The sequence below is a fragment of the Sphaerodactylus townsendi genome, linkage group LG10 (genome assembly GCF_021028975.2).
Source record: "Sphaerodactylus townsendi isolate TG3544 linkage group LG10, MPM_Stown_v2.3, whole genome shotgun sequence".
Lineage (NCBI taxonomy): Eukaryota > Metazoa > Chordata > Lepidosauria > Squamata > Sphaerodactylidae > Sphaerodactylus > Sphaerodactylus townsendi.
In genome coordinates, this window is record NC_059434.1 from 13,063,281 (window position 1) to 13,087,678 (window position 24,398).

General features: G+C 53.9%; 1 protein-coding gene across 1 annotated transcript in view; it reads left to right on the forward strand.

The window, feature by feature from the left end:
- Positions 1 to 7,046: 7,046 nt before the first annotated feature.
- The window catches only part of RBPJ (recombination signal binding protein for immunoglobulin kappa J region), a 49,237-nt gene continuing 31,885 nt past the window's right edge, over positions 7,047 to 24,398 (forward strand). The window contains exon 1 of the mRNA XM_048509531.1: positions 7,047 to 7,236. Within this exon, the coding sequence (XP_048365488.1) occupies positions 7,217 to 7,236 (20 nt within the window). The 5' untranslated portion in view covers positions 7,047 to 7,216. The remainder of the gene's footprint in view (positions 7,237 to 24,398) is intronic.

Genomic DNA, 24,398 nt, shown 5'->3' on the forward strand with positions numbered 1-24,398 from the left:
CTTCTTCTTCTTCAATGTAATCAGACCATCAGATACTGAGATGTCTAAGTCTGAGGTTATGATCAAAAGACATTTCTTGGGATTTGTTCCACTGAAGGAGACGACAAGTGCCGTTGTAACAGAAACTCCTCTTGGACAGCTTGAGCTAATGGAATTACCAGTTTAGAATCTATGTGGTCAAAGTTATAATAGAGTAACAAGAAAGGATAAAAAGGTGTACAAAAGACAATCCTGGACATAATCCACATGCTTGGGATGTAAGGAAAAATATGCCCTGCAATGCACATTCTTTAAACTTGGTAGTCAATTATGCTGCCAAGCGTTGTCTGGAAGCAACTAGTTTCTTCAGTGTGGTTCTGCAGGTCTATAATTATTTCACTCCATCGACTCAGCAAGAGCAGTGGCAAATTCTAACTAACCATGTAACAGGCATAGCTATTAAGCCACTGAGTCATGCAAGATGGGGGAGCAGGATTAATGCTTTGAAACCACTGATAAATCATCTTGGTAGTATCTACGATGTTTGAATAGCGAGATCTTTGATGACACAAGTCGAAACATTTTATCTGGAAATACTTCCTGAATTGAAGTTAAGGCCCTTGCTGATGCAATTTGTAAGTTCTATTTGTGGTATCCCTTGTTACACAACACAGTATCCTTTTTGAAATTAATCTTCTCTGCAAGTTACTACAAAATAAGGAAGCTGATTTAAATTCAGTTACAAGCCAATGGCAAGCAACCAAGAGAATCCCTGGAGACAGAGGTGGGATCCAGCAGGTTCTCACCAGTTCCCGAGAGTGGGTTACTAGTTATTTGTGTGTGCCGAGAGGGGGTTACTAATTGGGTCTGCTTTTCCGTTAGAAATTCCATTAGGTCCAAAAATCATGACGTCCTGTTGTTTCCTATGTGGCTGGTTAGCGAAGGTAGAAAACGGGATAATTCTCCCTGTTGGGCTGTTTTGAAAACATGTTTTAGAAATATGGTAAAGTTCCTTGTTTAAGGAAAGTATCCTTCTTTTGATTTCTAGAAACAAAATTAAGTATTTGAAAGTATTAAGTATTTGACAGGCAGTCAATTAGAGGAGAAGTAGTTGTTTCTGTTGGCAGTAGATGATAGGACTTGCTATAATGAGTTTAAATTATGGACAGAAAGATGCCGGCTGAAAATGAGGAACTTTTTTTTACAGTAAGAGGTTTTTACAGTAACAGAGAAATTATTAATGCCCCGCCCCTGGAATGCCCGGCCACACCCCTGTCGTGCGCCGCCCAGCCCCATTGGTGCTACGCCACTGTTTGAATCCCACCACCATGGGAACCTCTTACTAAAATTTTTGGATCCCACTGCCTGGAGAACAGGAGACTGGAGGAGGTCAACTGTCCCCATCTTCAAAAAGGTGAAAAACCATCTTCAAAAAGGGGAAAAAACAATTACAGCCCAGTCAACCTGACATCAATCTCAGAAAATATCCTAGAGCAGATCATTAAACAGACACTCTGTAAGCACTTAGAGCAGGGGTCTGCAACCTGAGGCTCCGGAGCCGCATGCGGCTCTCTCGTCCTTGCACTGCGGCTCCGTATGGCTTGGGTCCTCTCAGCCTCCTTCGGAGAGTCGCCCTAAGGGTTAATGGGAAAGAGCCCCTGTTCCTAGAGAGGCACAGCCCGAGACAGTCAAAAAGTATTTGCAGCTCCAAGTGTTTTCTTTTCCGTGGAAAACGGGTCCAAATGGCTCTTTGGGTGTTAAAGGTTGCCAACCCCTGACTTAGAGGGACAGACAACTTGTGAAGTAGGTGGGCCTGAGAGAGTTCTGAGAGAACTGTGATTGGTCCAAAGTCACCCAGCAGGCTTCATGGGGAGGAGCGGGGAATGAAACCTGATTCTCAAGATCAGCGTCTACCGGTCTTAGGCACTGCATCATACTGGTTTTATGGAAGCGAAGGATGGTGCTCACAAAATAATGTTATGGATTTGGCTCTTGTTAATTTCCTGTGGCTCGCTTTCATTCAGCTCTGCATTTCCTGTGAAAGCCCCACAGCGTGCCATGGTCACCGTTTTTCCCAGTTAATGGCCATTCTCTCTCTTTTCCTACTTTGACACTTTGCTCCTTTTCTGGTCCCTGTTAGCAGGCCTGAAATCATAAAAGCCTTCCTCGAGTACCTCTTTTGTGATGCATATTGAGCAGGGGTTGTGTTTCCTTTGTATGAAATGTGACACAGCATTGTCCGGGCAGCAGGTTGGCTTCATTGTTCTTCCAGATATGTACTGCTGGGCGCAGATCAGCGGAAGGCATTGAGTTTGTGCCTGACTAAGGCCGACTCGGGCAACTGCACAGACCCCCGGCAGATGGTGGCACAGGGTTTCCAGTGATCTGGAACTAATTGCCTGTGCCGTTTCTTTTTTGTTTCCAACAGACAGCCGAGCTGTGCGCTTTCCTCCTTTCTGTGGCCAACAGCTGTATATGTGGTTCAAGCTGGCAAAATGCTAACTGTTGCTTCAAGGGCACCTCCTCGGTCATTAATAACAATCCTCGGATGAAGAAAAATGTCCTCGTAACAAACCCACTTGGCGGGCCGGCTGCAGAAATCTTTCTGCTGGGGAGAACTCTTTGGCCGACTCAGGTGCAAAACTGGAGAGTGTGGTAGCAAAGTAATAAATGAAAACCTCGCACATTCCTCCTTCCTGAGTGGCATTTCTGTTGGGCTTTAAAAGTTTGAAGCCTTGCGCTATTTGCCTCGGAAAGGTGTTCGAAAAGCCTGAGGAACCAAGTTTATTGATATTCTGAAAATAAAACCCAATTTTTAAAAAGTTCTTTGCCATGCCCCGCCCCCCCTTGCTTTACAGGGGTCCCTAACATCATCGGGACCCATTATTTTCTTCTGGGAGGGTTGAAAAAGGGTTTCGTGGGACACTGTTTTAGAATGTAATTGTTTTTAACTCATATGTATGTTTTTATATATGATATTATATTGTTCACCGCCCTGAGCCCTTCGGGGTTATTTAGTGCCTTCCATACATTAATGACAGGTCTATTAAGAAGGAAAGTTTGAATTTATACTCTCTCAGCTATGGGGAATGGGGAGTAGGGTTGTTAAATCTAGGTTGGGAAACTCTTGGAAATTTGGGAATGATGCCTGAGAATTAAATCAAATAATAATAATAAAATCAAATAATAATAATAAAAAACAAACAAACAAACAAATAAAGAAGAAGAAGAAGAAGAGTTTGGATTTATACCCCCCCTTTCTCTCCTGCAGGAGACTCAAAGGGGCTTACAATCTCCTTGCCCTCCCCCCCCCTCACAACAGACACCCTGTGAGGTAGGTGGGGCTGAGAGAGCTCTGAGAAGCTGTGACTAGCTCAAGGTCACCCAGCTGGTGTGTGTGGGAGTGTACAGGCTAATCTGAATTCCCCAGATAAGCCTCCACAGCTCCGGCGGCAGAGCTGGGAATCAAACCTGGTTCCTCCAGATTAGATACATGAGCTCTTAACCTCCTACACCACTGCTGAAAAGAACCATTTCATGCTTCTTCTCAGGGATGCTGGCCTCAGGGTATGACCTGGAGATACTATGGAGGGTGAATTTTGGCATTGTGCCCCACTGATCCTGTCCTTCTCAGGCATCATTCCCAAATTTCCAAGAGTTTCCCAACCTAGATTTAACAACCCTACTCCCCATTCCCCATAGCTGAGAGAGTATAAATTCAAACTTTCCTTCTTAATAGACCTGTCATTAATGTATGGAAGGCACTAAATAACATGAACAAAGTTTTCATGTCTCTTTTTCTACCAGGTTTTTGAAGCAACCTTTGAAGAATGCTTTTTGGGAAGTTCAAAAGGAGCGTTCCTAAAACATGGAATGAAAGTGACCTCTGACTCCAGAAAACTTAAGTAGGCTGGAAAACTAGGCTGGAATAAATGTTAGTGTCTGATATGCTCCAGACTCCTTTCTTATTTCATAGCTTACAGGGGAAACAGCAGTTGATCTGAATGAGAGAGAGGTTTTCTTTATCATGAAAACTTTTGGCAGAGTTGATAAGCATTCTCCTTTTGGACAACATTTATGGGCTACTTGAAAAGGCAAATAGGTGAGAATCAGGTTTTTATCTAATGTTACTGAAAACATATCGTATCACTCTGAGTCCATCTGATGGGAAGAGCGGTTTAGAAATTGAATAAATCTCACCTAATGTGGCCAACAGCCCTGCTGACTCAGGAAGCTTTTTTTTGTTTTTCATTTGCCTTCTTTGAGGTCATCCTAGTGCCCACGTAGTGTCATGATATTGTCCCATTCTCTGTATGATCACCTACGTGACTGATACCAGAAAAAGAAGCTCCAGAATATATATATTGAAGCAGCAAAGAGAAGAGTTTTGGATTTATATCCCCCCTTTCTCTCCTGCAGGAGACTCAAAGGGGCTGACAATCTCCTTGCCCTTCCCCCCTCACAACAAACACCCTGTGAGGAAGGTGGGGCTGAGAGAGCTCCGAGATGCTGTGACTAGCCCAAGGTCACCCAGCTGGCGTGTGTGGGAGTGTACAGGCTAATCTGAATTCCCCAGAGAAGCCTCCACAGCTCAGGTGGCAGAGCTGGGAATCAAACCCGGTTCCTCCAGATTAGATACACGAGCTCTTAACCTCCTACGCCACTGCTGCTCACCCATAAGCAGCAAAGACCCATAAGAAGACCCATAAGCAGCAAACTGCAGTGTAAAATAGTAGACATTTGCATTATGGGCGGGGAGGAGGGTGTGGAACCACTGTGGCCTTTAAGAAAGCAGTTTTCAACTCAAAATGGAAACTGCCAAATTCAGCTTAGCCCTAAATTGGTGGATACGAAGGAAATACTTCCAAATGTCATTTTACTAGCGACAGCAGAAATACCTGAGCCCCCACTGTATCGCCAGAGTCGCTAGACAACAAAAAGCGTAGTCTAACATAACTCGTTTGTTTGGAGAAGTCGGGAAGAGGGAGCAGAGGCAAACGCAGCGCAAATGTGAGCTGGGTACATATTTGGCCTTGTGTTTGTTTTAATCCTCAACCGAGTTCTGTTTGTATGAAATATTTCTCGCTCCGTGACCACCCAGGGCCACACCACTTCTCCAAAGCCCCAGCAGATCCAAGGCAGGGCATGTATGGCATGACGATTTCCAGCAAGGTCAAGTGTTAGTTGAGGACAGATCCTGTGACACATTAACCAAATCAAAAGCCAAAAGGCAGAAACACTGATGATCCTCTCCTTTTTGCATCTAAAGATCACCACCTGTGCCCCCTAGCACCAAAAGGGAAAGAGGGACGGAGAGGGCAAAAAAGAGCATCTAAAGACTAGTTTATGAATGTTCATAGCAGGTAAGTTCTATTTATATAATAAGCAGGCCTATGGGTTGAGGCAGTACAGTCTCACCAAGTGCCTGGCCTCCTTTCCCTCTTTTTCTCCTTTCTTTTTCTCCTTTCCGTATCCAACTTCCTTCCCTTTCTTTGTCTTTCCCATCATGTTTCTTTCCCCTTTCCTCCTTTGACCTTCCCCAGCCCTTCCCTCATTTTACCAAAAACGGGTGGATAAGCTACAGGGATGTAGCTGGACTTACTGGATGATATCTTCGCTGAAAGTCGGATGATAGGGAGCCATGCTTTGGTATATTTCTATGACAATCTGTCTATTGAGTGGGTTGAGTTTTTAACCATTTTATAATATTATATTTACTTACGTTTGTATATTGAATTGTGAATATTGTATTTATGCTGTGAGCTGGCCTGAAACTGGCGTTTAGGATAGGGCAGGATAAAAATTAAAGTAAATATAACACAAGATTTGGAGGTTTGGTCTAATTGACTGTTACAAGAAAACCCACCTCCTCTTTAAAGCCTATTGGTATTGGGGTGCTGTGTGGTTTCCGGGCTGTATGGCCGTGTTCTAGCAGCATTCTCTCCTGACATTTCGCCTGCATCTGTGGCTGGCATCTTCAGAGGATCTGATAGTAGGAAAGGAAAGCAAGCGGAGTATGTATACCTGTGAGTAAAGGTCAATAGGTGAGGGCATATCTATTGGTATTGTCTACTCTCTGGCAGCTGCTCTCCAAGGTGTCAGGCCAGTTCTTGCCCCCCTGGAGACCAGGAGCCGGCAGCAGGCCATGGGGCCTGCCCGAGCTGTTGAGCCCCACACCGGCCTCCCTCCAGGCCAGCTCCTGCCCTGGGGAGGGCAGGAGCCAGCCTGCAGGGAAGGTGGGACTTGGGGACAGGCAGCCCAGGCGTCTGTCTGGGGAGAGGAAGGGAAGGGGTTTGTAAGCCACTTTGGGACTCCTCAGGGTTGAGAAAAACGGGATATAAATCCAAGCTCTCCTTCTCAATCTACTTGCCCTCTTCTCTTGCTAACCTTGCACCTCCCACTCCCTCTCCTGTCATCTGCCGCTGTTGTCACAATTCAGTCGGCAAGGTGCTTGAGGCAGGCAGCTTTATTGGCTTAACGTGCACTGAAGCACCATGTGCACTGAAGGTGCAACACATCAATGATACCAGAGACTGTCATGTGTGATAACAGAACAGGCAGCTGGAAGCCTAATTTAAGCTTGCAAACCCCGTGGATTCCACAGGGAAGCCCTATGCAGAGGGTTCCCATTAGAGCACAAACTCAGCATAGGGTCGCCCAGTGGGGCAAACTCGGTTTCTCTTGCCCTTGTGGGCTGAAAAGCGCCAGTTTCCTCGACTCCTCTTACCCCCCTCCGTTTTGCGTTGAAAATGAACCCGTCCTCCGCTTTCTCTGAATGGCTCTCCGACCATTCAGCGCCTCCCCCCGGCCCTGCGTCACAATGGTACGTTCCACTCTCTCCCACTTTGAAGCCTCAGGGTTTAGAGTAGAAAGGAGAATCCCTCGGTTTCTCTCGCGAGACCAGCCGCCGATTGCCTCCCCTGGCCTTCGAGCTCTCGCGAGTCTTCGAGCTTGAGGTTCCCACGCCTGTTGTGTCTGACGTGGGGCCGTGCGAGTGAGTAGGCGGGGTCACCGCGTCTCCGCTCCCTACCCCTTTAAGCCCCACCCCTCTACACGCTTCTTTTTTGCTGTGTGTTGACAAGCGAAGGGGAGGAGGTTGGTTATCCTCGCGCGCGCGCAGTACCGACCGGCGCGGGGGAGAAAAGCGGTTGGGGCGCGAGCGCGCCTTCCCCCCCCCCGCGCGACGCATGTGGCCCGCTCTCGCGAGAGTAGGAGTTTTGGCGAGAGTTTGTGGAAGATGGCGCCTGTTGTGACAGGGTGAGTGCGGGGTCCCCTCAGGGCCGCCTCCTGCCGCTGCTCACGGGACGTCGCCCCTCGTCCGTGTCCCCGCAGCCCTGTAACCGGAGGGCTGAGCGGTGCTTCCTCAGGCGGCCGGGGCTCTTTTGGGGTGCCGGCCGCCCCGCCTGGTCCTCGAGGTCTGCTGGGCTCGGGGGGTCTCGGCTGGAGGGGATCTTGGACCGGGCAGAGTGGCGGGCTCTCCTCTGGGAGCTGCCTCTTCCAGGCTGGACGTTGGCCCCAGCGCCGCTTCCCCCTCCAGAGAGGGCCGCCTGATAGGCAGAGTGATAAGCAGCGAGAGGGGGGCAGCTGGGGTGCCTACCTAGCCCTGCTGTTGTTCGTGGTCTGGCCCATGATGTTGGCCTGGTGACTTTTGCCAAGGGAACGCGGCAGGAGACAGCCGCGCACAGTTTCCAGTACAAGAACGTCTGATATAAACGATTGCAATATAACGTACAGGAATTATAATTCCTGTGCATCATAATAGTTTTTTTCTGCACTTGGCCTTCAGAATACACAGCAGGGGAAATGTGAGACCGAGCCCGGTTAAGCAGAACAGAGTGGGATGTTTTCCACACGTCTTATTTGTGAGCTCCCATTGTGGAGGAATTCATCTGACAAAGCAACACTCACAAAACGGGTAGTTACCGGAGACCCCGTCTTTTCAAGGACTCTTTTCAGTCATTTATTTTTGTCCTCAGTTGCGTGTTTTCTGGGCATTGTACACGTGTGCATGACAGTGAGATGGTTTGTTCTTTGTATGTTTATTGAAAGCATTAGGATTCTTTGCACTTTTTGCAACATAGGTCACCCTATACTATTACATGAGTGTTGTTTTTGTCTATTACCAGAGTGTAACAGGTTTCTTGTGGTTGGTTGATGTGTGATAATAGTTTATGTTTCCTTGTTGCAGGTTATTCTTTGCTGATTGCTAGGTTCAGCCTTGGTGGCTCCTAAACACATTTATCCCATCAGGATCTAAGGGGGGTGGTGGTGGGGTGGGGTGGGGTGGGGTGGGGTGGGGGGGAGCTCGCTTCATCTAAGGCAGTAATGGCGAACCTTTTGGGCTCGACATGTCAGAAATTTGGCAAATGCATAACTTGACTCTGCTGCCATGTCAGTCCCTCCCCCCTCAACTGCAGTTGCTCTTTCTTTGGTCAAAATTGAACTTTTAAAATGTTTGAATTACCAATGCAAGTAGGGTTTCCAAAGGAATTGACAACGTGTGCCCTAAGGTAATGAAGGCATTCACAGAGGAAGGAGTTTGCATTCAGAAGAGCTTCATTGGATATGCTGCATCAGTTGGGCTATATAGGTATTGCTGGTTTTGGTTTGAGTTCAGGTGGCTAGTTGCATAGCATCATGTGGAGTTTCTCTACTACTAGGTTTGTGGTTAATGAGACGTTGTTTGCAAAATCACCTTCTGGTGTGGAAGAAGGGATGCCCCTCCTTTACATTGGAGAGGCAAGAGGAACTTGGAAAAGCTGTTGTGCCCACAATGCTTTCTGGGGAGGGTGGAGTGGGTGCTGTCTTCGTATTTTTCTCTGTAAGAGGAAGACCAGCAAATATAATTCAGTGCTTGGTATTTTAAGGACATGAATGCCAGTATCTGCAATAAGGTGCAGTCCTTTCAAATGAGAGCTATTGTATTAGCCGCATGATTACATGGTTAAACTGGTCATTGTATTGTGTTACATAACTTGCTCTCCCAGCTTTCTCCCAGCATTTTGGTGATAGTTCAGTAGCTGAACTATTCTCACAAACTGCGTGGGTCAGAAGTTATGTGTATACCTTGAACCTGCTGTGGGAAGTAAACTCCCTCTTTGTGAGTCAGGCTTTGGATTACGTTGACTGTTGTGAGGATGCTGAGCAATACCACGCTTCTCTGCTTGAAGAACTTGCCCCAGTTTTCCTTCTGGTGGCCTTCTTGAATCACAGCAGTTAAAAATCATTGCTCTGTTTCAATGTGCATCACACCTGTTATTGAACATTGATTGCGGGTTTGACAGTTCTCCTTTGTCCTTGCTCTAAGTTTTGAGTTTATCAGAGTTGTTATGCTTAACTTCCGTGATTGACTACTTAATCATCTGGTCACAGAACTCCTTGTCTTATGAGGTGGATTTAGGCTTTAAGGTGTGACATTTTTTTCATGACACAATTGTGCTGAAAGTAAATTCTTGTTGGTGAAAGGGCATATATAAAAATCACTGGTTTCCAAACGTCACAAGGAAAAATTTGCAGCTTTCGTGAATGTGACCTTGCTTGCAGCTTTATACTTTATTTCAAAACACATTACAGAAGTATCTAGCTTATTAATGTGTCAACTTGATTCTAGAAGACTCACTTGGTTTCAGCTGTCAGCAAGGTGTTGCTTTTATTGTGCTCTGATAAAGTAACACATTGATTGTTTTGCTTTGTAATCCATCACTTTCTCTAATCTCATACCATTGTTGAAGCAAGTCCTTGTTTCCTTTTATCCTCGGTGATGGCATGTTGTAACTTCCCCCCCCAAAGCAGGATTTGTTTCTTATGAACATACGAAAGAGCCTGCTGGATCAGACCAGAGTCCATCTAGTCCAGCACTCTGCTACTCGCAGTGGCCCACCAGATACCTTTGAGAGCTCACTTTGCCTAGGGTTCTTTGCCTAGGGTTCTAATGTTATGGTGGCAAGAGGAAAATGTGCTGTGGAGAGTTTGATTCAGCAGTTCTGTAGTCTGAACATAGATTTTTGTCTAGATCAAAGGTTCTCGGCCTGGAGGTTGGGATTCTCTTGCAGGGGAGTTATTAGAGTAAGCACCACCCAGAGCCCTTTGGCGGTGGGTGGTGCAGTAAATGTAAATAAATAAGATGGAAGAGAAGGTATAGTGTGAGCTTTGGGAGGACCAATGTCAAATTTGGTTTTGTTTGTGCATAATGTACAACCCAATTTGTTTCTCAGTAAAGCTATATTTTTTATAAATATAAAACATGAACAATAAAAATCAGCTTGGAGATTCTTTAATTTTATATTGGGATCCAGAAAGAAGTCTGAAGTTTCTTTGTAAGAGGGTTCTTGAGCATACCTTAAGTTTAGAAGCATGTCGTAAAGTTTGTGGACTATTCTAAATTCTGTATGTCTCCTTTTTCTTGTTTATGACTACGAATTGCCAGCGGCGTTCTCAGTGTCGAATCACAATTGCTCATAGTTTCAAATTCGTAAAAACTACAAAATTGTGTGTGAATATTTATTTATTTATTTAATTTATAGTTAGCTGCCTTTCTGCCTTATAGGAACTCAATAGGGCTCAGGGCTGCAAACATCATGAATCAGATAAAACAATGCAATAAAATCAATATAGACATCCAGCCGTAACAGTTAAAACTTACAACAGTAAAACAATAAAATAAACAGATGGCAGTAAAACTCCTTAAAAGACACCTATGGGAGGTCACGATGTTCCAGTCAGGCCGGCTGGCAGGATGTAAAAGCCTGGCGGAACAGCTCAGTCTTACAGGCCCTGTGGAATCACCAATGTCCCGCAGGGCCCTGATCTCGGGTGGGAGCTCATTCCACTGTGTGGGGGCCAGCGCCGAGAAAGCCCTGGCCCTAGTAGTGGCCAGCCGGATCTGTCTAGGGCCGAGGACCTCCAGCAAATCCCCCCCCCCCCCGGACGAATGGAGGTGGCTAGAGGAGCAGTATGGGGTGAGGCCCCCGTAGATATGTAGGTCCAATATGTAGATATGTAGGTCCAATATGAAGATATGTAGGTCTAATATGAAGTCAAGCAGAAGTGTTTTATTGGTTCACCATGTTATTTTTGGTCAGAAACATGCAAAATGTTAAATTTAAAGCAATCTTGTGAAGTCTGTATATTTGTACCTTGTTGCAACTAGTCAGGATAGGTGTTAAGGGCAGGAGCTGTTAATTTGGTAGAATCATTCCAAATGAATACTAGTTGATCAAACAAACATGCCTTTCATCCTTGTCCTCCAAGCAGCATGGTTCTTTTGACTGAATCTTTGCCATTTTTATGAGGAGACAGGGAGAAAAGACCACAGGTTTTCCAAGGAAAGGACGACTTCAGGAGCAATGCTGCAGAAATCATGCACGCCTTACATTTTCTGGATTTTGTATATCCAACCATGCAAGATGTGCAAGAGATGGATACACATTGGGATGCAAAGGTGATGATAAAAATGCAGGATTGATCTGTGTCAGCCACGAGTGGAGCATGACCCCAGATTTGGCACCAGGAAGCTAACGAGACCTGGCTGAAAAGAATCAGTGCTGCAAACTTCTGCACACTTCCACTGTCAAACAGTAGTTCACATTTTTATCTTGCTGTTCATTCAGTGAAACCTGTATGATGCACATGGTATTTCTCTTATTATACTCGTACCAATTCAGTGTAACAGATTAGGCTGAAGTGTGACTGACCGAAAGTCATCTAGTGAGTTGGTTCACAAGTATTCGAATTTGAATTTATCTACTGCACATGGAATTTGCATAAATTTAGGGTTGGAGCAAAGTTTGCACATGTTGTGCTGTATTATAATCCTCATAAATTTCAGTTTCAATTCATAAGTAGCTGGTGGACCATAGAGAGACAGAATTATTTCTGGAAAGTTAGGCAGGGAAGGTTTTGTAAAATGAATAAAAACTACCCCACCTCCAGATATGTATATGCCCCAAAGAAATTTAAAAGGGTAGGCAGCAGGCAATTAAAACTTTTTTTGTGGACACTTGGGTTGTGCTGTTTTGTCTAATAAAGTTATATTAATTTGCCCCAGCATATTTAAGATTACTTCTATCATCTTATCCTGTCACATTTTTTGATATTAATCAAGAAGTATTCTGGGCATATTTGCATTCTGTGTAACCAAGGTGCACAGAGTGGAAGCTGCCCCATAACTGGCTGTTGTTCTTGGTGTTTTCCCACTTTGGGAGACTTATCAGGGCCTAAATCTTAGGATCTTTCAGTAGTATTGTAAATTATCATTGTCAGGGATAAGTTTCTTTGGTGATGGAGTGATACTTACAGTTTTTTGGCTTTCAGTTAGAAAACTCAATGACAAGTTGAATTAAACTGTTAGCTTACAGTTATCCACTGACAGACTAAATGACTGTTTAATCAAGTGAGACCCCCCCTTCCCCCCGGGAATCCATAAGGAAATTAGTTAGTGCTAGCAGCTTGTGGTTTCCCTGTGTCAGACATTATACAGATAGAGGAATGAAATATTTTCATTCCTTAAGCAACCCCCTGGCACAGACTGGTCAGCTATAATACTGCAGTCAAAGTTCTGTTCGTGACTTGAGTTCGATCCCAGTGAAAGTCAGTTTCATGTAACTGGCTCGAGGTTGACTCGGTCTTTCAAGGTCAGTAAAATGAATCCTCAGTTTGCTGGAGGGTAAAGTGTAGATGACTGGGGATGGCAACGGCAAATCACTCTGTAAATATAGTCTGCCTGGTAAGCTCGTGATGTGACATCACCCCATGGGTGAATAACAACCTGGTGCTTGCTTGCACAGAGGACTACCTTTACCTTTAAGGAGGTAAAGAATTGGATAACTACAGCTGGGGTGCAGTTGACAGAAATAAGCTAAACCCAAAGGAATTTTATGGCACCATAAAGGCTAATAGATTTAATGCAACATAATTGTGTGATCAGACAAAGTGGGCTGTAGCTCATTAAAACTTACACTGCAATAAGTCTTCCAATCTTTAAGGTGGCGCAAGGGTCCTTTTTTTGTTGCAATTGAAAACAGTTGTAAGGTTATCAGCTGGTGAACTTCCCAGCTATGAAGAATTTTTAAATATTGAGATAGGTTAGCAGTTTAATTTTAAAATGTTTTCTCTCGTGCCTGATCTCCTTGGACTCCAGGTGGTAAATAATCCATCAACCAAGTTGTGAGGACGTAAACAGTTTAATTAACAACATTAGAACAGATTAAAAAAATACCTAAATTACAAATTTAAAATTATTCTGATTTAAAACACACAAGAACACACACACACAGAATCAGCAAACTCCCACACAAATCTACTGGTACAATTCATCCTCCCCTCCTTGATACCAGTAGATACTTCTGAGATATCTTCAAAGGCATCTTTGTAGAGCACATTATAATAGTTCATTGTGGAGATTATGGTAGCATTGATTGGTATATCCAGGGGACAGTTTATAAGCTAGGTGTAATTGAAAAAAATGCTCCTAGCACAGTGGTTCTCAACCTGGGGGTCGGGACCCCTTTGGGGGTCGAACAACCCTTTCACAAGGCTCGCCAAAGACTCTCTTCATCAGTGTTCTCCATCTGTAAAATGGATAAATGTTAGGGTTGGGGGTCACCACAACATGAGGAACTGTATTTAAGGGTTGCGGCATTAGGAAGGTTGAGAACCACTGTCCTAGCACAAGCACCAAACTGCTTATCCATTTGCAGGCTCAGGTCTAAGACCACCCATAAGCTCTTCACTTGTTCCGCTGCCGAAAGTCTAACCACATCGCTGGTAAATCAGCACCAGCCAAACATTCTGCCTTCCCAACTGACTGTCATCTCTGTCTTATCTGGATGAAACATGAGTTTGTTTATTCTGTGGCGTGTGACCACCGTACCTTTTTGACATGCTGGACCGTCACATGGTGCCTCTGAAGGCTTGGATTAAAATATTTAAAGCAGGGTGTCATCAGCATATTAGTGATTACCCACTCAGAAACTCCTGATAATCTTAAGAGCACTGGGAGTAAAACTCCACATATCAGGTTGCAACTTGTTGACCCTGCCTCTGTTATGTTAACTGTTTGTTTCCAACCTATGAGAAACAAGCAAAGAAAGTCCATGTTACCCCAAACATTGACTACAGCTGATCCACAACAGTATTCTGTTTGACTCCGTATCAAATGCCTTTGATAGGCTTCGATAGTATCAGCAATGATACTTTACCCTTATGAAGGATAAATCAGATCATCAGCCAGATACATAAATACTGTTTCAATCCCCGCCCTCAAGCCAAATTGAAATGAGTAGGGCAGATGTTTAAATTTTAAGACACCTTGAGTTCCTATAAGGCAGAAAGGCAGCTAGCTATAAATAACGATTCTACTAGAAGTGCTTGTAGGTTTTATCTGTAGTGTAAATGTGAAAAAAGATTAGCCACACCAGGAGGTAAAATATTGGCTATAAATTGCTGTGCTAGTACCCAAGCCACTAGTTTCTGGTTAACCAGCAATTTTGCTATAGGTCTTCCTCTGCATTTTGTATGAAGCAATATTACAGCATGTAGTGGGATAAAAAGAAAAGGAAGTAAGTCTATGGCAGGTGTTGGTTAGCTTCAGTCAAAAGAGCTATATGGGCTAATACCAGATGAGTAAGCTGAAATTTCCCACTGATACAGGGTGTTCTTTGAAAGCTAACTTTTACTTATTGCTGCAAAAGCTAGATGTGTTATTAATTTGAAGAGGATAAATGCCTTGACAGATAGAGTGTGAGTCATTAGGCGAGGTATATTCTGGGTGTCTACTAGGAAACTCAAAGCTTAAAGAACAAACAACTGAATCTTTCATACACTTCTTTCCCTTTCTATTCAAAGACAGATCGTTCATGTTTCCTCTGTGTACGAAGTGGTGTATCGGGTTGGCAATCAATTGCTCTTAAAGGGTCACAGAGCCAAAAGCTGTGATCTCATGCTTTTTGCTATTACATATTTGGAGCATCTCCGAATATATCAAAATAGCCCATTTGCTATTTCTCCCTCATGAAACTGGTTTAACTTGGTGCAGAACAAGTTTGTGTTTCCAAAGTGGAATACTTATAAGGTATTGTTATTCTTTGAGGGTGTAGCCCAAACTACTTTAGAAGAAGAGAAGAGTTGGATTTATATCCCCCCTTTCTCTCCTGGAGACTCAAAGGGGCCTACAAACTCCTTTCCCTCCCCCCTCATAACAAACACCCTGTGAGGTAGGTAGGGCTGAGAGACCTCAGAAGAACTGTGACTAGCCCAAGGTCACCCAGCTGGCATGTGGTTGAGTGCACAAGCTAATCTAGTTCACCAGATAAGCTTCCACAGATCAAGTGGCAGAGCGGGGAATCAAGCCCAGTTCTCCAGATTAGAGCATGCCTGCTCTTAACCACTACACCACACTGCTCTTAACCACTACACCACTCTGTTATCTCAGGCCTACCTGAGAAATGACTGGGTGGGCCTTCATCTTTTAAACCTACAGCATCCCCTGACTTTGGGGCTTCCTGTCTGGAGAGTCACCTGACACGGAAAAGATACAGTTGTTAGCCATGACTTTGTTTCTCTGTGTTCATTTAGCTTGTTATTATAATGCATTTCATTTACACCCTGCCCCCCCCACCCCCCCCCCCCCCCACCCCCCCCCCCCCCCCCCCCCCCCCCCCCCCACCCCCCCCCCCCCCCACCCCCCCCCCCCCCCACCCCCCCCCCCCCCCACCCCCCCCCCCCCCCACCCCCCCCCCCCCCCACCCCCCCCCCCCCCCACCCCCCCCCCCCCCCACCCCCCCCCCCCCCCACCCCCCCCCCCCCCCACCCCCCCCCCCCCCCACCCCCCCCCCCCCCCACCCCCCCCCCCCCCCACCCCCCCCCCCCCCCACCCCCCCCCCCCCCCACCCCCCCCCCCCCCCACCCCCCCCCCCCCCCACCCCCCCCCCCCCCCACCCCCCCCCCCCCCCACCCCCCCCCCCCCCCACCCCCCCCCCCCCCCACCCCCCCCCCCCCCCACCCCCCCCCCCCCCCACCCCCCCCCCCCCCCACCCCCCCCCCCCCCCACCCCCCCCCCCCCCCACCCCCCCCCCCCCCCACCCCCCCCCCCCCCCACCCCCCCCCCCCCCCACCCCCCCCCCCCCCCACCCCCCCCCCCCCCCACCCCCCCCCCCCCCCACCCCCCCCCCCCCCCACCCCCCCCCCCCCCCACCCCCCCCCCCCCCCACCCCCCCCCCCCCCCACCCCCCCCCCCCCCCACCCCCCCCCCCCCCCACCCCCCCCCCCCCCCACCCCCCCCCCCCCCCACCCCCCCCCCCCCCCACCCCCCCCCCCCCCCACCCCCCCCCCCCCCCACCCCCCCCCCCCCCCACCCCCCCCCCCCCCCACCCCCCCCCCCCCCCACCCCCCCCCCCCCCCACCCCCCCCCCCCCCCACCCCCCCCCCCCCCCACCCCCCCCCCCCCCCACCCCCCCCCCCCCCCACCCCCCCCCCCCCCCACCCCCCCCCCCCCCCACCCCCCCCCCCCCCCACCCCCCCCCCCCCCCACCCCCCCCCCCCCCCACCCCCCCCCCCCCCCACCCCCCCCCCCCCCCACCCCCCCCCCCCCCCACCCCCCCCCCCCCCCACCCCCCCCCCCCCCCACCCCCCCCCCCCCCCACCCCCCCCCCCCCCCACCCCCCCCCCCCCCCACCCCCCCCCCCCCCCACCCCCCCCCCCCCCCACCCCCCCCCCCCCCCACCCCCCCCCCCCCCCACCCCCCCCCCCCCCCACCCCCCCCCCCCCCCACCCCCCCCCCCCCCCACCCCCCCCCCCCCCCACCCCCCCCCCCCCCCACCCCCCCCCCCCCCCACCCCCCCCCCCCCCCACCCCCCCCCCCCCCCACCCCCCCCCCCCCCCACCCCCCCCCCCCCCCACCCCCCCCCCCCCCCACCCCCCCCCCCCCCCACCCCCCCCCCCCCCCACCCCCCCCCCCCCCCACCCCCCCCCCCCCCCACCCCCCCCCCCCCCCACCCCCCCCCCCCCCCACCCCCCCCCCCCCCCACCCCCCCCCCCCCCCACCCCCCCCCCCCCCCACCCCCCCCCCCCCCCACCCCCCCCCCCCCCCACCCCCCCCCCCCCCCACCCCCCCCCCCCCCCACCCCCCCCCCCCCCCACCCCCCCCCCCCCCCACCCCCCCCCCCCCCCACCCCCCCCCCCCCCCACCCCCCCCCCCCCCCACCCCCCCCCCCCCCCACCCCCCCCCCCCCCCACCCCCCCCCCCCCCCACCCCCCCCCCCCCCCACCCCCCCCCCCCCCCACCCCCCCCCCCCCCCACCCCCCCCCCCCCCCACCCCCCCCCCCCCCCACCCCCCCCCCCCCCCACCCCCCCCCCCCCCCACCCCCCCCCCCCCCCACCCCCCCCCCCCCCCACCCCCCCCCCCCCCCACCCCCCCCCCCCCCCACCCCCCCCCCCCCCCACCCCCCCCCCCCCCCACCCCCCCCCCCCCCCACCCCCCCCCCCCCCCACCCCCCCCCCCCCCCACCCCCCCCCCCCCCCACCCCCCCCCCCCCCCACCCCCCCCCCCCCCCACCCCCCCCCCCCCCCACCCCCCCCCCCCCCCACCCCCCCCCCCCCCCACCCCCCCCCCCCCCCACCCCCCCCCCCCCCCACCCCCCCCCCCCCCCACCCCCCCCCCCCCCCACCCCCCCCCCCCCCCACCCCCCCCCCCCCCCACCCCCCCCCCCCCCCACCCCCCCCCCCCCCCACCCCCCCCCCCCCCCACCCCCCCCCCCCCCCACCCCCCCCCCCCCCCACCCCCCCCCCCCCCCACCCCCCCCCCCCCCCACCCCCCCCCCCCCCCACCCCCCCCCCCCCCCACCCCCCCCCCCCCCCACCCCCCCCCCCCCCCACCCCCCCCCCCCCCCACCCCCCCCCCCCCCCACCCCCCCCCCCCCCCACCCCCCCCCCCCCCCACCCCCCCCCCCCCCCACCCCCCCCCCCCCCCACCCCCCCCCCCCCCCACCCCCCCCCCCCCCCACCCCCCCCCCCCCCCACCCCCCCCCCCCCCCACCCCCCCCCCCCCCCACCCCCCCCCCCCCCCACCCCCCCCCCCCCCCACCCCCCCCCCCCCCCACCCCCCCCCCCCCCCACCCCCCCCCCCCCCCACCCCCCCCCCCCCCCACCCCCCCCCCCCCCCACCCCCCCCCCCCCCCACCCCCCCCCCCCCCCACCCCCCCCCCCCCCCACCCCCCCCCCCCCCCACCCCCCCCCCCCCCCACCCCCCCCCCCCCCCACCCCCCCCCCCCCCCACCCCCCCCCCCCCCCACCCCCCCCCCCCCCCACCCCCCCCCCCCCCCACCCCCCCCCCCCCCCACCCCCCCCCCCCCCCACCCCCCCCCCCCCCCACCCCCCCCCCCCCCCACCCCCCCCCCCCCCCACCCCCCCCCCCCCCCACCCCCCCCCCCCCCCACCCCCCCCCCCCCCCACCCCCCCCCCCCCCCACCCCCCCCCCCCCCCACCCCCCCCCCCCCCCACCCCCCCCCCCCCCCACCCCCCCCCCCCCCCACCCCCCCCCCCCCCCACCCCCCCCCCCCCCCACCCCCCCCCCCCCCCACCCCCCCCCCCCCCCACCCCCCCCCCCCCCCACCCCCCCCCCCCCCCACCCCCCCCCCCCCCCACCCCCCCCCCCCCCCACCCCCCCCCCCCCCCACCCCCCCCCCCCCCCACCCCCCCCCCCCCCCACCCCCCCCCCCCCCCACCCCCCCCCCCCCCCACCCCCCCCCCCCCCCACCCCCCCCCCCCCCCACCCCCCCCCCCCCCCACCCCCCCCCCCCCCCACCCCCCCCCCCCCCCACCCCCCCCCCCCCCCACCCCCCCCCCCCCCCACCCCCCCCCCCCCCCACCCCCCCCCCCCCCCACCCCCCCCCCCCCCCACCCCCCCCCCCCCCCACCCCCCCCCCCCCCCACCCCCCCCCCCCCCCACCCCCCCCCCCCCCCACCCCCCCCCCCCCCCACCCCCCCCCCCCCCCACCCCCCCCCCCCCCCACCCCCCCCCCCCCCCACCCCCCCCCCCCCCCACCCCCCCCCCCCCCCACCCCCCCCCCCCCCCACCCCCCCCCCCCCCCACCCCCCCCCCCCCCCACCCCCCCCCCCCCCCACCCCCCCCCCCCCCCACCCCCCCCCCCCCCCACCCCCCCCCCCCCCCACCCCCCCCCCCCCCCACCCCCCCCCCCCCCCACCCCCCCCCCCCCCCACCCCCCCCCCCCCCCACCCCCCCCCCCCCCCACCCCCCCCCCCCCCCACCCCCCCCCCCCCCCACCCCCCCCCCCCCCCACCCCCCCCCCCCCCCACCCCCCCCCCCCCCCACCCCCCCCCCCCCCCACCCCCCCCCCCCCCCACCCCCCCCCCCCCCCACCCCCCCCCCCCCCCACCCCCCCCCCCCCCCACCCCCCCCCCCCCCCACCCCCCCCCCCCCCCACCCCCCCCCCCCCCCACCCCCCCCCCCCCCCACCCCCCCCCCCCCCCACCCCCCCCCCCCCCCACCCCCCCCCCCCCCCACCCCCCCCCCCCCCCACCCCCCCCCCCCCCCACCCCCCCCCCCCCCCACCCCCCCCCCCCCCCACCCCCCCCCCCCCCCACCCCCCCCCCCCCCCACCCCCCCCCCCCCCCACCCCCCCCCCCCCCCACCCCCCCCCCCCCCCACCCCCCCCCCCCCCCACCCCCCCCCCCCCCCACCCCCCCCCCCCCCCACCCCCCCCCCCCCCCACCCCCCCCCCCCCCCACCCCCCCCCCCCCCCACCCCCCCCCCCCCCCACCCCCCCCCCCCCCCACCCCCCCCCCCCCCCACCCCCCCCCCCCCCCACCCCCCCCCCCCCCCACCCCCCCCCCCCCCCACCCCCCCCCCCCCCCACCCCCCCCCCCCCCCACCCCCCCCCCCCCCCACCCCCCCCCCCCCCCACCCCCCCCCCCCCCCACCCCCCCCCCCCCCCACCCCCCCCCCCCCCCACCCCCCCCCCCCCCCACCCCCCCCCCCCCCCACCCCCCCCCCCCCCCACCCCCCCCCCCCCCCACCCCCCCCCCCCCCCACCCCCCCCCCCCCCCACCCCCCCCCCCCCCCACCCCCCCCCCCCCCCACCCCCCCCCCCCCCCACCCCCCCCCCCCCCCACCCCCCCCCCCCCCCACCCCCCCCCCCCCCCACCCCCCCCCCCCCCCACCCCCCCCCCCCCCCACCCCCCCCCCCCCCCACCCCCCCCCCCCCCCACCCCCCCCCCCCCCCACCCCCCCCCCCCCCCACCCCCCCCCCCCCCCACCCCCCCCCCCCCCCACCCCCCCCCCCCCCCACCCCCCCCCCCCCCCACCCCCCCCCCCCCCCACCCCCCCCCCCCCCCACCCCCCCCCCCCCCCACCCCCCCCCCCCCCCACCCCCCCCCCCCCCCACCCCCCCCCCCCCCCACCCCCCCCTCCCCCCCCCCCCCAACCCCCCCCCCCTCCCCCCCCCCACCCACCCCCCCCCCCCCCCCTTCCCCGCCCACCCCCCCCCCCCCCTACCCCCCCCCCTCCCCCCCCTTCCACCCCTGGACCCCCCCCTCCCACCCCCCCCCCCCCCCTCCCCCCCCTCCCCCCCCCCTTAACAAATCCCCCCCCCCTCCCCCCCCCCCCCATGCATAGCCTCATAATCTTATGCGTACAGAGTTTAAGTTTTAGATTGATTGAAAACAAAAAGATGAATTTTCTTGTTCAACAGCTTTGCATGGATGTTTTCAATAATACGGACAACAGGGTGGAACCTTGAGGCTTCCCACAAATCAGTTCTTATTGGAGTGGAGCCATGTAAATAAACTTACATTGGAGAATTGCTATTTTAGTTGAATTATTGAGTTGGAGTCTTATCGTACTTGAGTCTGCATTCCTAGGAACTACCATGGGAATTGTGAGCAGGTGTGGCTTTTATTTGGTGTAGTAGAAAGCTTTGTTTAAGCTCCCTTTTCTCTTCATTGTAGTCCAGTCATCTTGCTAATGATCTTTTTCAGCTCCTACAAGAGTTTTTTAAAAAAACGATTGCAATATTTATACTCATTCAAATTTTGCTGTTCACCTGATAGGTTTGCAGCTCTTTCCTGCGTTTCCTTTCAAAGTGATCAAACTTTTTCCATGACCATCAAATGTTCCTTTTTCAAGAATAAATATGGTCATCAATTCTGTCTGCTATTGAACAATGGCCATTTGCTTGTTACTAGAATAGTGAAATGGGAGTCACCCGCAGACAAGGATCTCTCATGTATGTGTATGCCACCAAATCACAGTTGACTTACAGTGACCCCAGCAAGGGATTTTCAAGGCAAGAGAGAACCAAATGTGGTTTGCCATTGCCTTCCTCTGCAGAGTCTCTCCTGGGGCGATTCCGCACAGGAGTAAAATAGGTTCGACCCAGTTCCCTGAGAAGGTACTGACCTAGGTCGAAGCCATTGTTGTTCCCCACTGCAACCAGCTTGATCCCAGCTCGGAGGGCGGAATCATCCTGTGCCTCTTTGCCGCTCCGTTCCGATTGGCTACTGTTCTACGGCCATGTTCCGTCTATCCCCACACACATTATAAAAAAAACTGCCACAGGAATGGAGGGACGAAGGTGGCGTTTTTTGATTGGCCAGCTGTACGCATGCCCGAAACACTCAGCTGTGATTGGCTGAATGGGGGACTCCTGGCACCAGAGATTCCGCACTTTACTGGAATTGAGCTGAGTTCAGCGTGGTTCCCTGAAAAAGTAGTAGTTCCCAACTGGAGTTGGAAATTTGACCCTGGTTGTCTCCTGTTCAAGTACCAACCTGCTTAGCTTCCAAGGTCAGATGAGATTGGGCTGTACCATGCCATCTTCCATTCTGGAATCTTTACACCATTTTGTCAGCTTACAAACACACACACACTATGGACTGAACAGGCTTGTTGCCATCCACTAGACATGGGACACTGAAAGTGGCTGGGAACCTTTTGAAAGAGGGAGAAACCAAAATGGGGAGATTGTTTTTCGGTATTGGTGAGTGTTGGTATGCTGTGTGGAAGACTCCCGGAGTTTTTATTTGGATTACAGGAGACATACTAAGTAATTGCCCGATTAAACACTCCCTAATGATTTGCCCATCTCAAGGGTTTTCAGTTGCAAAAGGTTAGAGTCCCTAAAGCATCTTGAAATGTGGATGTGTGTGAAAATGGAATTGCGGACATGAGCCGTGCAGCATATGCTCACCTTCCCCCTCCTCTTCCTCCATACAATATAGAGAGGAGGTGAAAATAAATCCCTTTCCTCCCATATTGTATCACTCAGGTTCTGGGCTAGCTTGCTTCTCACCTAACTTAATTTTTGTAATCAGTATAGGAGCACCATTGCACTAAAGCACCAGATTTCTGAGACTCATGGCTGGTTGAGAGGAAAACTTCATTTAGTCCTGGATCTCAGCAGTCAGGCAGTATTGTGCTAATGTACCCGGGGTATTTTCTAAATGCCCCCACCCCTGCTTGTAATAAAAGCAACTGATAAAATATATCTGTTTCCTGTGAGCTTTTGGATTCTTTCTTATTTTTTTAGGGGAACCATTTGAGTGGACATCCTTTCTTTGTGCGTGTTGGTACTTTGCAGGTGGCAATTATAGAGAGAATGACTGGGATTCTCCTCTCATTCATGCATCTGAAGGAAAGCCTTGATTAAATTCTGATTGCAAGACGTCTGCAGTCCATAATTGCCCACAAGACGCTGCCACTGCTCTTCAAGTTGCCTTTGTGGGACAAATGGTTAATTATTTAAGCTTGTTTAGTTAGGGCCTTTTCTTTTTCCTGGACTTTAATGACTGTCCTGCATGTAATGAAATGATTTTGAGCATTCTTGCAAGAGTAAAGGCTATACCTTTGGAATTGCTTTAGGAAAAACTCCATTTTAGAGGAGGTTTGGTTTGTGTCTTGAGTGGATGTTGGTTCAAGAAATACAAGACTAACACTCCTTTAGGCATATTAAACTAGTTGTGTGGTTCACTGACTTATTTTTAGGTAGCATTTGCAGTTAGTGTGTCTTTTTGCAGCTTCTTTATGCTGCCATAAAGTTGAGTCAAATTATATTATAGGTTTCATGCATCTGTCTGGAACAAAACACTTAATGGCATAATGTGTTGCAATGAATAACTTGCAACTGCGACAGCATTTTCTACCACCAATGTTTTTGCTAAACACTTCAACATCCTCTGCTGATGACTACAAGGAACTAAATCTGAAATGCCCTTTTACTGATGTTTCCAGCATTTAATTTTTGAGAAAATTTAAACTAACTCTGCATTTATTTGAGAGGTACAATTTAGTTGCTTATATTTTGAAATGGGTAACAAGCTTGCCATTGGTAACCTTCTCATTGAAGAACCCCTTCACCCTTCTAATTAGAGGTCTGTATGTTTCGGCTGACTGACCTTCGTACCTAGCCAAAATTTGTGGCCACCTTTGCCCCTGCTGTTCTCCTATTTCAGGTAAAGGTGGGGCCTTGTCTCTAATGTCAGGGTAGGTTTCAGAGATGCTTGGAAGAACTTAGCCTTTTCTCTGCTTCTGAGCATCTTTGAAGCCACCGATGTGGTTTTCCTGGAACGTTTTACTTAGCAAATGTTTTCATGCTCAGAGTAGAGTGTGATCTGATTTAGTATGTTTGTTTTGACTTTTACTTAGTCAATTAAATTTTAGCAAGACTGTTTAATTAGAGGGAAAATAAAATGAGTGTGGTTCCAATGTTATATTGAGACAAATTTAGAGCTTTCTCTGAAATATTAGTTATAATAGCACTTGCAGAATTTAGAGTTAATATAGCACGGACTTCCCTGAACTTGTTTTAAATGTCTAAAAATCCTTAAGATGCTGAAAGAAGTAAATGAATGAATCTTAGCACACCCAAAATACTCTACATGACATGCCGTAGATGTGATTGTTCATTCATCTATTTCAAGCTAACCTGCTTCACGAAGTTCACTTGGATGCCTAAGTTTTATTGTTGCTCTCTATGGTGTTACTTGGTAGTTCCATATCAGCTTAGTGATCATAAGGTTTAATAGGGAACACATAAATGGAAATGTCAACTTTGGTCTTGATTTGACTTGCATAGCCAGTCAGGCAACTTTCTTGATTCGTTTTTAAAATATCTGGATTATGTGTTTTGTGGAACAGTGAATCTTTGGGAAATCTTCTGTGGAAAATAAAATGCTGACGAGTTTTCCATTCCACACCTCTGTTTTAAACCCATGGGAGGAGGCTTAGAGTAAACCCTCACCCATATGTCTTGCAGAGCTGTGTCAGCAATGTGCATGCACTTGCAAGAGTTATTTAAAAAGTTTCATTCCATTATTTCCCCCAAGGAGTTCAAGGTGGTGTATGTGCCTGCCACGTTTTATCCTTGCAACAGCCTGCTATCAGTACTAAGAGGAAATTCATGCATCT